At 63.3% G+C, this 14,770-nt stretch overlaps 2 protein-coding genes across 2 annotated transcripts in view; one reads left to right on the top strand and one right to left on the bottom strand.

Annotated features, from left to right (window-relative positions):
- Nucleotides 1-79: 79 nt before the first annotated feature.
- Nucleotides 80-2,820, bottom strand: POP7 (POP7 homolog, ribonuclease P/MRP subunit). Its single transcript, XM_069882587.1, has 2 exons — nucleotides 2,776-2,820; nucleotides 80-1,011 (listed from the first exon to the last, which is right to left on the bottom strand). The coding sequence occupies exon 2, from the start codon at nucleotides 1,009-1,011 to the stop codon at nucleotides 511-513; it is 501 nt and encodes a 166-aa protein (XP_069738688.1). The 5' UTR covers nucleotides 2,776-2,820; the 3' UTR covers nucleotides 80-510.
- Nucleotides 2,821-3,020: 200 nt separating this feature from the next.
- ACTL6B (actin like 6B) overlaps nucleotides 3,021-14,770 on the top strand; it is an 11,998-nt gene continuing 248 nt past the window's right edge. Inside the window, exons 1-13 of the mRNA XM_069882570.1 lie at nucleotides 3,021-3,091; nucleotides 4,053-4,129; nucleotides 5,662-5,827; nucleotides 7,021-7,121; nucleotides 7,219-7,316; nucleotides 8,757-8,851; nucleotides 8,947-9,053; nucleotides 9,765-9,854; nucleotides 11,359-11,420; nucleotides 11,514-11,628; nucleotides 12,466-12,546; nucleotides 12,652-12,747; nucleotides 14,387-14,522. Coding sequence (XP_069738671.1) covers nucleotides 3,067-3,091; nucleotides 4,053-4,129; nucleotides 5,662-5,827; nucleotides 7,021-7,121; nucleotides 7,219-7,316; nucleotides 8,757-8,851; nucleotides 8,947-9,053; nucleotides 9,765-9,854; nucleotides 11,359-11,420; nucleotides 11,514-11,628; nucleotides 12,466-12,546; nucleotides 12,652-12,747; nucleotides 14,387-14,522 — 1,249 coding nt within the window. The 5' untranslated portion in view covers nucleotides 3,021-3,066. The remainder of the gene's footprint in view (nucleotides 3,092-4,052; nucleotides 4,130-5,661; nucleotides 5,828-7,020; nucleotides 7,122-7,218; nucleotides 7,317-8,756; nucleotides 8,852-8,946; nucleotides 9,054-9,764; nucleotides 9,855-11,358; nucleotides 11,421-11,513; nucleotides 11,629-12,465; nucleotides 12,547-12,651; nucleotides 12,748-14,386; nucleotides 14,523-14,770) is intronic.

Raw genomic sequence — 14,770 nt, 5'->3', positions numbered from 1 at the left:
CTCGAGGTGCCCCCCAACGCCTCTAGGAACCCCTCTGAGACCTTGAGGAACCCCCCAAGCCCTTGAGGAAACCCCCCAAGTGCCCTCCGAGACCTTGTAAAGGATCTCAGAGGGTTCCTCAAGGTCTCCGAGGGTTCCTCAGGCTCTCAGAGGGTTCATCATCACCTCGAGGTGCCCCCCAACGCCTCTAGGAACCCCTCTGAAACCCTGAGGAACCCTCCGAGACCCCGAGGAACCCTCCGAGACCCTTCTCATCCCCTCGAGGTGCCCCCCAACACCTCTAGGAACCCCTCTGAGACCCTGAGGGACCCTCCGAGACCCCGAGGAACCCTCCGAGACCCTGAGGAACCCTCCGAGACCCTTCTCATCACCTCGAGGTGCCCCCCAACGCCTCTAGGAACCCCTCTGAGACCCTGAGGAACCCTCCGAGACCCCGAGGAACCCTGCGAGACCCTTCTCATCCCCTCGAGGTGCCCCCCAAGGCCTCGAGGAACCCCCCGCGCCCCCTTTTCACTGCGCCTCGCGGCACACGCGGATTTGAATCGCCGAGTTGTGACGCAAGTGCGAGGTTCCTCCTTCTTCTCCTTCTTCTTCCACCTCGTCCTCCTCGTCCTCGTCGTCCTCCTCGTCCTCCCGGCGTGGCCGCGGTGGCCTCGGCGGGCGCCGCGACGGGAGAATCACCGAGGAGGTGGTGACGTGGAGGCGGAGGAGGCCCGGGGCGGCCGCCTGGAGCTGCAGGGCCAGGTTGACGGCGCGGGGGACGGCCAAGCCGAGGCCGTGGAGACGCAACTCGGTGACGGGGACGTGGTCGGTGGCTTCGGGGGGCGCCAGGAGCCGCTGGCAGCGCCGCAGCTGAGCCCGGAAATCCGTGCGGGTGGTGACGAAGACGTCGGCGATGGACGAGGACGAGGACGAGGAGGACGAAGGGGGAAGAGTCGGGGGGCGGCGGCGGCGGTGCCGGCGGCAAAGCTGGGGGGAGGCGCCCAGGAGGGCGGCGCGGGGAGAGGACATCTGGGGGGGAGGAGAATGGAGGGGGGGTCAGAGCCAGAGAGGGCATCGCTGGACCCAGAGAGAGCATCTCGGGACCCACAGAGACCATCTCGGGACCCATAGAGACCATCTTGGGACCCATAGAGGGCCTTCTGGACCCATAGGGACCTATAGAGACCATCTCTGGACCCACAGAGACCACCTCTGAACCCATACAGGGCCTTCTGGACCCATAGAGACCATCTCTGGACCCACAGGGACCATCTCTGGACCCATAGAGAGCATCTCGGGACCCATAGGGACCCATAGAGACCATCTCTGGACCCACAGAGACCCATAGAGACCATCTCGGGACCCACAGAGACCCATAGAGACCATCTCTGGACCCACAGAGACCATCTCGGGACCCATAGGGACCATCTCTGGACCAATAGAGACCATCTCTGGACCAATAGAGACCATCTCTGGACCCACAGAGACCATCTCTGGACCAATAGAGACCATCTCTGGACCCACAGAGACCATCTCAGGACCCATAGGGACCCATAGAGACCATCTCGGGACCCACAGAGACCCATAGGGACCATCTCTGGACTCATAGAGACCATCTCTGGACCCATAGAGACCATCTCTGGACCCACAGAGACCATCTCGGGACCCACAGAGACCATCTCGGGACCCATAGGGACCCACAGAGACCATCTCGGGACCCACAGAGACCATCTCGGGACCCACAGAGACCCATAGAGACCATCTCTAGACCCATAGAGACCATCTCGGGACCCATAGAGACCATCTCGGGACCCATAGAGACCCACAGAGACCATCTCTGGACCCATAGGAACCCATAGAGACCATCTCTGGACCTATAGGGACCCATAGAGACCATCTCTGGACCCATAGGGACCCATGGAGACCAACTCTGGACCCATAGGGACCCATAGAGACCATCTCTGGTCCCACAGAGACCATCTCGGGACCCATAGGGACCATCTCTGGACCCATAGGGACCATCTCTGGACCCACAGAGACCATCTCGGGACCCACAGAGACCATCTCGGGACCCACAGAGACCCATAGAGACCATCTCTAGACCCATAGAGACCATCTCGGGACCCATAGAGACCATCTCGGGACCCATAGAGACCCACAGAGACCATCTCTGGACCCATAGAGACCCACAGAGACCATCTCTGGACCCATAGGAACCCATAGAGACCATCTCTGGACCTATAGGGACCCATAGAGACCATCTCTGGTCCCACAGAGACCATCTCGGGACCCATAGGGACCCATAGAGACCATCTCTAGACCCATAGAGACCATCTCTAGACCCATAGAGACCATCTCGGGACCCACAGAGACCATCTCTGGACCCATAGAGACCCACAGAGACCATCTCTGGACCCATAGGAACCCATAGAGACCATCTCTGGACCCATAGGAACCCATAGAGACCATCTCTGGACCTATAGGGACCCATAGAGACCATCTCTGGACCCATAGGAACCCATAGAGACCAACTCTGGACCCATAGGGACCCATAGAGACCATCTCTGGTCCCACAGAGACCATCTCGGGACCCATAGAGACCATCTCGGGACCCACAGAGACCCATGGAGACCATCTCTGGACCCATAGAGACCATCTCTGGACCCACAGAGGGCCTTCTGGACCCATGGGGACCCCCCAGACCCATAGGGACCCCCCAGCTGCCCTACAGCCCCCCCCACAGACCCCTCAGCTGCCCCACAGCCCCCTACGGACCCCCCCACCCCCCCTCACCTCTCCGCGTCCCCTCTCGGTCGCCGCTTCCGCTTCCGGGTCGGAGGCCACGCCCCCTTCAACAAGCCGCGCTCGCCGGGAGATCACGTGACGCGGCGAGGCCCCACCCCCCGCGCGCCATCTTGCCCCCCCCAAGCCCCGCCCCTTCCCCCCCAGCGCCGAGCGTCACGTGGCTCAGGGAAGCCACGCCCCCAACTTCCATTTAAGGGAAGCCACGCCCCCTCCCTGCGTGGCCACGCCCCCCGCGCAGCCGGGCGCTGTCCAAGTGCTGAAACCCCCGCGGCCGCCGCCATGAGCGGGGGGGTCTACGGCGGCGGTAGGAGGGGGCGGGGCCACCGGGGAAGGGGGCGGGGCCACCGGGAAGGGGGGCGGGGCCAAGGGAGGGGACCCCGGGGGGGGGGGGGAGGGAGGGGGGAGATGGGGGGGGAGGAGGTGGGGGGGGAGGAGGTGGAGGGGGTCGTGGTGCCTCTGTCCCCCCCCCATTGTCACTGTCCCCCCCTCATTGTCACTGTCCCCCCTCCCATTGTCACCGTGTCCCCTCATTGTCACCATGTGACCCCCCATTGTCCCCATGTGTCCCCCCCATTGTCCATGTGTCCCCCCCATTGTCCCCGTGTCCCCTTCATTGTCCCCATGTGACCCCCCCATTGTCCATGTGACCCCCCCATTGTCACCATGTGACCCCCCATTGTCACCATGTCCCCCCATTGTCCCCGTGTCCCCTCATTGTCACCGTGTCCCCTCATTGTCACCATGTGACCCCCCATTGTCCCCGTGTCCCCCCATTGTCCCCGTGTCCCCCCATTGTCACCATGTGACCCCCCCATTGTCCCCATGTGTCCCCCCCATTGTCCATGTGTCCCCCCCATTGTCCCCGTGTCCCCTTCATTGTCCCCATGTGACCCCCCCATTGTCCATGTGACCCCCCCATTGTCACCATGTGACCCCCCATTGTCACCATGTCCCCCCATTGTCCCCGTGTCCCCTCATTGTCACCGTGTCCCCTCATTGTCACCATGTGACCCCCCATTGTCCCCGTGTCCCCCCATTGTCCCCGTGTCCCCCCATTGTCACCATGTGACCCCCCCATTGTCACCATGTCCCCTCATTGTCCCCATGGGTCCCCCCATTGTCCCCATGTCCCCCCCCATTGTCCATGTGACCCCCCCATTGTCCCCGTGTCCCCATTGTCCCCATGTCCCCATTGTCCCCATGTCCCCATTGTCCCCATTGTCCCTGTCCCCCCCGTTGTCCCCATTGTCCCCGTGTCCCCCCAGATGAGGTCGGGGCCCTCGTTTTCGACATCGGCTCCTTCTCCGTCCGCGCCGGATACGCCGGCGAGGATTGTCCCAAGGTGGGTGGCACCGTGTCACCTCCCCCCCCGTCACCCCACCCCCCCCCCCCACGAAGGGACAAGGCCACCGTCACCACCCCAGGATGTCCCCACGGCCACCAACCCCTCCTCAATGTCCCCATGGAGGTGACATCCCCAGGGCCACCAACCCCTCCTCAATGTCCCCATGGAGGTGATGTCCCCAAGGCCACCAACCCCTCCTCAATGTCCCCATGGAGGTGACGTCCCCATGGCCACCAACCCCTCCTCAATGTCCCCATGGAGGTGACGTCCCCACGGCCACCAACCCCACCTCAACGTCCCCATGGAGGTGACGTCCCCACAGCCACCAACCCCTCCTCAATGTCCCCATGGTGGTGACGTCCCCACGGCCACCAACCCCTCCTCAATGTCCCCATGGAGGTGACGTCCCCACGGCCACCAACCCCACCTCAACGTCCCCATGGAGGTGACGTCCCCACAGCCACCAACCCCTCCTCAATGTCCCCATGGTGGTGATGTCCCCACGGCCACCAACCCCTCCTCAATGTCCCCATGGAGGAACGTCCCCAGGGCCACCAACCCCTCCTCAATGTCCCCATGGAGGTGACGTCCCCATGGCCACCAACCCCTCCTCAATGTCCCCATGGAGGTGACGTCCCCACGGCCACCAACCCCTCCTCAATGTCCCCATGGAGGTGACGTCCCCATGGCCACCAACCCCTCCTCAACGTCCCCATGGCCACCAACATCCCCATGGCCACCAACATCCTCATGGAGGTGATGTCCCCAAGGCCACCAACCCCTCCTCAATGTCCCCATGGAGGAACGTCCCCATGGCCACCAACCCCTCCTCAATGTCCCCATGGAGGTGACGTCCCCATGGCCACCAACCCCTCCTCAATGTCCCCATGGAGGTGACGTCCCCACGGCCACCAACCCCACCTCAACGTCCCCATGGAGGTGACGTCCCCACAGCCACCAACCCCTCCTCAATGTCCCCATGGTGGTGACGTCCCCACGGCCACCAACCCCTCCTCAATGTCCCCATGGAGGTGACGTCCCCATGGCCACCAACCCCTCCTCAATGTCCCCATGGAGGTGACATCCCCATGGCCACCAACCCCACCTCAATGTCCCCATGGAGGTGACATCCACATAGCCACCAACATCCTCATGGTGGTGACGTCCCCATGGCCACCAACCCCTCCTCAACGTCCCCATGGTCACCAACATCCCCACGGCCACCAATGTCCCCATGGAGGTGACATCCCCGAGGCCACCAACCCCTCCTCAATGTCCCCATGGAGGTGACGTCCCCATGGCCACCAACCCCTCCTCAATGTCCCCATGGAGGTGACGTCCCCATGGCCACCAACCCCTCCTCAATGTCCTCATGGTGGTGACGTCCCCGTGGCCACCAACATCCTCATGGTGGTGACGTCCCCGTGGCCACCAAGCTCCCCGTGGTGGCGTCCGTGTCCCCACGGAGGGGCCGATGTCCCCGTGGTGGTGACGACGTCCCCCCTGGGGCCCCCGGGGGGGGGTGGCAGGCGGACTTCCCCACCACGGTGGGGGTCTTGTCCCCCGAGGAGGTGGCCCTGGAGCTGGACGGGGACAAGGACAAGAAGGCCGGGAAGGTCTTCTACATCGACACCAACGCGCTGCACGTGGCCCGCGAGGCCATGGAGGTCGTCTCGCCCCTCAAGAACGGGATGAGTGAGTGGGGGACACCTCGGAGGGGACACCTGGGAGGGGACGTCGGGGTGGGGACAACCTCCAGAGCCAGGGGGAACCCGGAGGTGGCACCTCAGGGCTTGGGGACGTCACCTAACGGAGGCCACTTGGGGGTCGAGGGCCAGCGTGTGGTTGAGGGTCACTCAACGGGGCCACCACGAGGTTGAGACCTTCCAGTGGGGCCACCAGAGGTCTAGTGGGGCCACCAGAAGTCTAGAGTCACCAATGGGGCCACCACGAGGTTGGGACCATCCAATGGGGCCACCAGAAGTCTAGTGGGGCCACCAGAAGTCTAGAGTCACCAATGGGGCCACCAGAAGTCTAGAGACACCCAATGGGGCCACCACGAGGTTGAGGCCATCCAGTGGGGCCACCAGAACGCTAGAGTCACCCAATGGGGCCACCACGAGGTTGAGATCATTCAATGGGGCCACCACAACTCTAGAGTCACCCAATGGGGCCACTAGAAGTTGAGACCATCCAGTGGGGCCACCAGAAGTCTAGTGGGGCCACCAGAAGTCTAGAGTCACCCAGTGGGGCCACCACGAAGTTGAGACCTTCCTGTGGGGCCACCAGAGGTCTAGTGGGGCCACCAGAAGTCTAGAGTCACCAATGGGGCCACCAGAAGTCTAGAGTCACCCAGTGGGGCCACCAGAAGGTTGAGACCATCCAGTGGGGCCACCCCAAGTCTAGAGTCACCCAGTGGGGCCACCAGAAGGTTGAGACCATCCAGTGGGGCCACCAGAAGGTTGAGACCATCCAGTGGGGCCACCCCAAGTCTAGAGTCACCCAGTGGGGCCACCAGAAGGTTGAGACCATCCAGTGGGGCCACCAGAGGTCTAGTGGGGCCACCAGAAGTCTAGAGTCACCCAGTGGGGCCACCAGAAGGTTGAGACCATCCAGTGGGGCCACCAGAAGTCTAGAGTCACCCAATGGGGCCACCACGAGGTTGAGGCCATCCAGTGGGGCCACCAGAAGTCTAGAGTCACCCAATGGGGCCACCACGAGGTTGGGACCATCCAATGGGGCCACCAGAAGTCTAGAGACACCCAATGGGGCCACCACGAGGTTGAGACCTTCCAGTGGGGCCACCCCAAGTCTAGAGTCACCCCGTGGGGCCACCACCTCTCTGGACGCCCCCCCCCCCCCCAAGTCCCACCCCGCCGTGTCCCCAGTCGAGGACTGGGAGTGCTTCCAGGCCATCCTGGACCACACCTACGGGAAGCACGTCAAGTCGGAGCCCGGCCTGCACCCCGTCCTCATGTCCGAGGCGCCGGTAGGTGCCTCCCGAGCCTCGTCGTCCCTTCCCCACGGCCACAAGTGGGGGTGTCCCCCCCCCCCCAAACCTCATCCCCGCGTTGTCTTCTCCTCAGTGGAACACGCGGGCCAAGCGGGAGAAGCTGACGGAGCTGATGTTCGAGCACTACAACATCCCGGCCTTCTTCCTCTGCAAGACGGCCGTGCTCACCGCGTATCCTTCCGCCAGGAGGTCCCGACCGGGGCCACCCAGGGGTGTCACCCCCCCCCACCACCAGGGGGCCCCAACAGGAGCAGGGGGGATGGTGGGTGGTGGGTCTGGAGGTGGGTGGGTGGATCTAGAGATGGTTGGGTGGGTGGTTGGGTGGGTCTGGACGTGGTTGGATGGGTCTAGAGGTGGTTGGGTGGATCTAGAGATGGTTGGTTGGGTGGTTGGGTGGGTCTAGAGATTGTTGGTTGGGCCTAGAGGTGGTTGGTTGGGTGGGTGGTTGGGTCTAGAGGTGGTTGGTTGGGTCTAGAGGGGGTTGGTTGGGTGGTTGGGTGGGCCTGGAGGTGGTTAGGTGGGTCTAGAGGGGGTTGGGTGGGTCTAGAGATGGTTGGATGGGTCTAGAGGTGGTTGGGTGGGTCTAGAGATGGTTGGATGGGTCTAGAGATGGTTGGTTGGGTCTAGAGGTGGTTGGTTGGGTGGTTAGGTGGGTCTAGAGGTGGTTGGATGGGTCTAGAGATGGTTGGTTGGGTGGTTGGGTGGGTCTGGAGGTGGTTGGGTGGGTCTAGAGGTGGTTGGTTGGGTGGTTGGATGGGTCTAGAGGTGGTTGGTTGGGTGGTTGGGTGGGTCTGGAGGTGGTTGGGTGGGTCTAGAGGTGGTTGGTTGGGTGGTTGGGTGGGTCTGGAGGTGGTTGGGTGGGTCTAGAGGTGGTTGGTTGGGTGGTTGGATGGGTCTAGAGGTGGTTGGTTGGGTGGTTGGGTGGGTCTGGAGGTGGTTGGGTGGGTCTAGAGGTGGTTGGTTGGGTGGTTGGATGGGTCTAGAGGTGGTTTGTTGGGTAGTTGGGTGGGTCTGGAGGTGGTTGGATGGGTCTAGAGACGGTCAGTTGGGTAGTGGGATGGGTCTAGAGGTGGTTGGGTGGGTCTCGAGGTGGTTGGGTGGGTCTCGAGGTGGTTGGTTGAGTGGTTGGATGTATCTAGAGATGGTTGGGTGGGTCTAGAGGTGTTCGGTTGGGTAGTTGGATGGGTTTGGGGGTGGTTAGGTGGGTCTTGGTGGGTCTAGAGGTGGTTGGTTGGGTCTAGAGGTGGTTGGTTGGGTAGTTGAGTGGATCTAGAGGTGGTTGGGTGGGTCTAGAGGTGGTTGGGTGGGTCTAGAGGTGGTTGGTTGAGTGGTTGGATGTATCTAGAGGTGGTTGGGTGGGTCTAGAGATGGTCGGGTGGGTAGTTGGATGGATTTGGGGATGGTTAGGTGGGTCTTGGTGGATCTAGAGATGGTTGGTTGGGTCTAGAGGTGGTTGGTTGGGTAGTTGGGTGGATCTAGAGGTGGTTGGGTGGGTCTAGAAGCGATGGGGCGGGCCTAGACGTGGTTGGTTCGGCCGCCTCCTCCTCACCGCCCGCCCCTCGTTACCGGATCTCCTCGTTAGCGCCCGTCCTTGACCCCGTGGTGCTCCAGCTTCGCCAACGGGCGCAGCACGGGGCTGGTCCTGGACAGCGGCGCCACCCACACCACCGCCATCCCGGTCCACGACGGCTACATCCTCCAGCAGGGTCAGAGGGGGCGTGGCCAGAGAGGAGGAGGGGGGCGTGGCCAGAGAGGAGGAGGGGGCGTGGCCACTGAGCTGGTGGGGGGGGCTCCTCTCCAGGCATCGTCAAGTCTCCGTTGGCCGGGGATTTCATCTCCATGCAGTGTCGGGAGCTCTTCCAGGAGATGAACATCGACATCGTGCCGCCCTACATGATCGCAGCCAAGGTGGGGGGGCCCCCCAGGCCACGCCCCCTTCCCCAGGCCACGCCCCCTCCCCGTGGACACGCCCCCTTCCCCTTGGACACGCCCCTAATCCCGTTTACCACCCCCCTTCCCCCTCGGACACGTCCCTTTCCCCATTTACCAGGCTCCTTTCCCCAGTGGACACGCCCCTTTTCCCATTAGCCACGCCCCCTCATCTGGCCACGCCCCCAGACCTGCCTGTTGCCTTATATGGGCTGGCCACGCCCCCTCAGCGCCTCCCTTTCCCTTATATGGGCTGGCCACGCCCCCTCAGCGCCTCCCTTTCCCTTATATGGGCTGGCCACGCCCCCTCAGCTCCTCCCTTTCCCTTATATGGGCTGGCCACGCCCCCTCGGCACCTCCCTTTGCCTTATATGGGCTGGCCACGCCCCCTCGGCACCTCCCTTTGCCTTATATGGGCTGGCCACGCCCCCTCAGAGAATCCTTTTGCCTTATATGGTCTGGCCACGCCCCCTCGGCGCCTCCCCTTGCCTTATATGGGCTGGCCACGCCCCCACAAATGAGGCCACGCCCCTCAGAGTCTCCACACCCCTCAAGCCCCGCCCCCTCAGAGCCTCCCCCTGCCTTATATGGGCTGGCCACGCCCCCTCAGAGCCTCCCCTTGCCTTATATGGGCTGGCCACGCCCCCTCAGTGCCTCCCTTTCCCTTATATGGTGTGGCCCCGCCCCCAGGAGCCGGTGCGCGAGGGCGCCCCCCCCAACTGGAAGAAGAAGGAGAAGCTGCCGCAGGTCTCCAAGTCCTGGCACAACTTCACCTGCAACGTGAGCTGGGGGGGGGGGGGCAGGGACCTGGGGGGGGTCCCTGGATCCCTTTTTGGGGGGTCCCAGATACCTGGGGGGGGGTCCTGAGTCCTTTTTGGGGGGGTCCCAGATACCTGGGGTCACCCTAGGGGGGTCCCAGATACCTGAGGGGGCGGCTTGATCCTTTTTGGGGGGTCCCAGATACCTGGGGTCACCCTAGGGGGGGTCCTAGATACCTGGAGGAGGTCCTGGATCCTTTTTGGGGGGTCCCAGATACCTGGGAGGGGTCCCTGGATCCTTTTTGGGGGGGTCCTAGATACCTGGGGTCACCCTAGGGGGGTCCTAGATACCTGGGGAGGGGTCCTGAGTCCTTTTTGGGGGGGTCCCAGGTACCTGGGGGGGGTCCCTGGATCCTTTTTGGGGGGGTCCCAGGTACCTGGGGTCACCCTGGAGGGGTCCTAGATACCTTGGGGGGGGCCTGGATCCCTTTTTGGGGGGGTCCTAGATACCTGGGGGGGTCCTGGATCCCTTTTTGGGGGGGTCCCAGATACCTGGAGGGGGTCCTGGATCCTTTTTTGGGGGGGTCCCAGATACCTCGGGGGGGTCCTGGATCCCTTTTTGGGGGGTCCCAGATACCTGGGGTCACCCTAGGGGGGTCCTAGATACCTGGGGGGGGGTCCTGAGTCCTTTTTGGGGGGGTCCCAGATACCTGGGGTCACCCTAGGGGGGTTCTAGATACCTGAGGGGGGGGCTGGATCCTTTTTGGGGAGTCCCAGATACCTGGGAGGGGTCCTGAGTCCTTTTTGGGGGGGTCCCAGGTACCTGGGGGGGGTCCCTGGATCCTTTTTGGGGGGGTCCAATATGCCTGGGGTCACCCTAGGGGGGTTCTAGATACCTGGGGGGGTCCCTGAGTCCTTTTTTGGGGGGTCCCAGATTCCTGGGGTCACCCTAGGGGGGTCCCAGATACCTGAGGGGGGGGCTGGATCCTTTTTGGGGGGTCCCAGATACCTGGAGGGGGGCCTGGATCCCTTTTTGGGGGGTCCCAGATACCTGGGAGGGGTCCTGAGTCCTTTTTGGGGGGGGTCCCAGATACCTGGGGTCACCCTAGGGGGGTCCTAGATACCTGGGGGGGGCTGGGTCCTTTTTGGGGGGGTCCCAGACAACTGGGGTCACCCTGGAGGGGTCCCAGATACCTGGGGGGGGTCCTGGATCCCTTTTTGGGGGTGTCCCAGATACCTGGGGGGGGCTGGATCCCTTTTTAGGGGGGTCCTAGATACCTGGGGGGGTCCCTGGATCCCTTTTTGGGGGGTCCCAGATACCTGGGGGGCTCCAAGATCCTTTTTGGGGGGTCCCAGATACCTGGGGTCACCCTGGGGGGGGTCCCAAATACCTGGGAGGGTCCAAGATCCTTTTTGGGGGGTCCTAGATACCTGGGGCTCCTGATCACCTGGATTTTTTTTTTGGGGGGGCCCCCAAACTCTTGGATTCACCCCATTTTTTTACACCACACCCCCCCCCCAACTAGGAGGTGATCCAGGACTTCCAAGCTTCGGTGCTCCAGGTCTCGGATTCTCCCTATGACGAGCAGTGAGTTTTGGGGGGGCCGGGGGGGGGGGAGGGGGTCAAAGGGAAGATTTTTGGGGTCCCCCACCCCATAATTTCCTTCCCCCCCCCCCCCAGGGTGGCCGCGCAGATGCCGACTGTCCACTACGAGATGCCCAACGGCTACAACACCGACTACGGCGCCGAGCGGCTCCGCATCCCCGAGGGGCTCTTCGACCCCTCCAATGTCAAGGTTTGAGGGTTGGGGGGGCCCCATAAATTTGGGGGACCCCTTTGACCCCCCCAAACCACCCCCCGACCCTCTTGGGTTTGGTGGACGTGGGGCGCGTGGTCACCACCACCATCAAGATTGGAGGTTTGGGGGGGACCTGAGGGGTTTGGGGGGCGATCGATGAATTTGGGGGGGTCCTGAGGGGTTTGGGGGGGTCCTGAGGAACTGGGGGGGCCACAAAGAATTTGGGGGACCCCTTAGACCCCCCCTAAACCACCCATCGACCCTCTTGGGGTTGGTGGACGTGGGGCGCGTGGTCACCACCAGCATCAAGATTGGAGGCTTAGGGGGGACCTGAGGGGTTTGGGGGGCGATCAATGAATTTGGGGGGGTCCTGAAGGGTTTTGGGGGGGGCTTGATGGGTTTGGGGGGGCCACAAAGAATTTGGGGGACCCCTTAGACCCCCCCAAACCACCCCCCGACCCTCTTGGGGTTGGTGGACGTGGGGCGCGTGGTCACCACCACCATCAAGATTGGAGGTTTGGGGGGGACCTGAGGGGTTTGGGGGGCGATCGATGAATTTGGGGGGGTCCTGAGGGGTCTGGGGGGGTCCTGAGGAACTGGGGGGGCCATAAAGAATTTGGGGGACCCCTTAGACCACCCCAATCCACCCCCCGACCCTCTTGGGTTTGATGGACGTGGGGCGCGTGGTCACCACCATCAAGATTTGAGGTTTGTGGGGGACCTGAGGGGTTTGGGGGGCGATCGATGAATTTTGGGGTGTCCTGAGGAACTGGGGGGGCCACAATAAATTTGGGGGACCCCCTTTGACCCCCCCAAACCCCCCCTCACCACCAGGGCCTCTCGGGGAACACCATGTTGGGTGTTGGCCACGTGGTCACCACCAGCATCGGGATGTGCGACATCGATATCCGACCGGTGAGACCCCCCAGGATTTTGGGGTTTGGTGGGGGGGGGGGGGGTTGAGAGGGAGTTTTGGGGTGCAGGGGTGACCCCCCCAACATTCTCGGGACCCCCCCCCAGGGTCTCTACGGCAGCGTCATCGTCACGGGGGGGAACACGCTCCTCCAGGGCTTCACCGACCGCCTCAACCGGGAGCTCTCCCAGAAGACCCCCCCGGTGAGAAATTTGGGGGGGCGCGACCCCCCCCCCCCCCGACTTTCTGGGTTTGGGGGGGTCGAGGGGGGGGACCCCCCAACCCTCCGGGTCCTCCCAGTTTGCTTCCAGTTCCTCCCAGTTGCTCCTAGAGGCCCCCAGTTCGCCTGCAGTTGCCCCCGGGGACTCCCAGTTGCCCCTAGAGGCTCCTACAGGCTCCCAGTTTGCCCCCAGTTCCTCCCAGTTTGCCTCCAGTTTCTCCCAGTTGCCCCCAGTAGCTCCCAGTTGCCCCCAGTAGCTCCCAGTTGCCCCCAGTTCCTCCCAGTTTGCCCCCAGTTCCTCCCAGTTGACCCCAGTTCCTCCCAGTTGCCCCCAGTTCCTCCCAGTTTGTCCCCAGTAGCCTCCCAGTTGCCCCCAGTTCCTCCCAGTTGCCCCTAGAGGCTCCTAGAGGCTCCCAGTTTGCCCCCAGTTCCTCCCAGTTGCCCCTAGAGGCTCCCAGTTTGCCCCCAGTTCCTCCCAGTTGCCCCCAGTGCCTCTCAGTTTGCCCCCAGTTCCTCCCAGTTGCCCCCAGTGCCTCCCAGTGTTTGCCCCCAGTGCCTCCCAGTTTGCCTCCAGTTCCTCCCAGTTGCCCCTAGAGGCTCCCAGTTTGCCCCCAGTTCCTCCCAGTTTGCCCCCAGTTCCTCCCAGTTTGCCCCCAGTGCCTCCCAGTTTGCCCCCAGTTCCTCCCAGTTTGCCCCCAGTTCCTCCCAGTTGCCCCTAGAGGCTCCCAGTTTGCCCCCAGTTCCTCCCAGTTGCCCCTAGAGGCTCCCAGTTTGCCCCCAGTTCCTCCCAGTTGCCCCCAGTGCCTCCCAGTTTGCCCCCAGTTCCTCCCAGTTGCCCCCAGTGCCTCCCAGTTTGCCCCCAGTGCCTCCCAGTTTGCCTCCAGTTCCTCCCAGTTGCCCCTAGAGGCTCCCAGTTTGCCCCCAGTTCCTCCCAGTTTGCCCCAGTGCCTCCCAGTTTGCCCCCAGTTCCTCCCAGTTTGCCCCCAGTGCCTCCCAGTTTGCCCCCAGTTCCTCCCAGTTTGCCCCCAGTGCCTCCCAGTTTGCCCCCAGTTCCTCCCAGTTTGCCCCCAGTTCCTCCCAGTTGCCCCTAGAGGCTCCCAGTTTGCCCCCAGTTCCTCCCAGTTGCCCCCAGTGCCTCCCAGTTTGCCTCCAGTTCCTCCCAGTTGCCCCTAGAGGCTCCCAGTTGCCCCCAGTTCCTCCCAGTTTGCCTCCAGTTCCTCCCAGTTGCCCCTAGAGGCTTCCAGTTTGCCCCCAGTTCCTCCCAGTTTGCCCCCAGTTCCTCCCAGTTGCCCCTAGAGGCTCCCAGTTTGCCTCCAGTTTCTCCCAGTAGCCCCTAGAGGCCCCCAGTGCCTCCCAGTTACCCCCAGCAGCTCCTAGAGGCTCCCAGTTTGCCCCCAGTGCCTCCCAGTTGCCCCCAGCAGCTCCTAGAGGCTCCCAGTTTGCCCCCAGTGCCTCCCAGTTACCCCTAGCAGCTCCTAGAGGCTCCCAGTTTGCCCCCAGTAGCCTCCCAGTTGCCCCCAGTGCCTCCCAGTTGCCCCCAGCAGCTCCTCGAGGCTCCCAGTTAGCTCCCAGTGGCCCCCAGCAGCTCCCAGTTTGCCCCAGTGTCCCCCCCCCCCCCGCAGAGCATGCGCCTGAAGCTGATCGCCAGCAACAGCACCATGGAGCGACGCTTCAGCCCCTGGATCGGGGGCTCCATCCTCGCCTCCCTCGTGAGGGGCAAAGGGGGGGGCGGGGGGGGCAAAAAGGGGGGCCGGGGGGGTAAAAAGGGGGGCCAGGGGGTAAAAAAGGGGGAAAAAGGGGGTAGAAAGGGGGAAAAGGGGGGTAAAAAGGGGGGCCAGGGGGTAAAAAAGGGGGAGGAGGGGGGTAAAAAGGAGGAGGAGGGGGGGTAAAATGGGGAGGAGGGGGGTAAAAAGGGGGAAAAGGGGGATAAAAAGGGGAGGAGGGGGGTAAAAAGGGGGGAAAGGGGGGTAAAAAGGGGGAAAAGGGGGGTAAAAAGGGGGAGGAGG

This window comes from Phaenicophaeus curvirostris, unplaced genomic scaffold (genome assembly GCF_032191515.1).
Source record: "Phaenicophaeus curvirostris isolate KB17595 unplaced genomic scaffold, BPBGC_Pcur_1.0 scaffold_213, whole genome shotgun sequence".
NCBI classification, from domain to species: Eukaryota; Metazoa; Chordata; class Aves; order Cuculiformes; family Cuculidae; genus Phaenicophaeus; species Phaenicophaeus curvirostris.
This window is presented reverse-complemented; position numbering and strand designations above follow the sequence as displayed.

What these genes read in the sequence shown, in the direction of transcription:
- POP7 (XM_069882587.1), bottom strand. Translation starts at nt 1,011, where the DNA reads ATGTCCTCTCCCCGCGCCGCCCTCCTGGGCGCCTCCCCCCAGCTTTGC.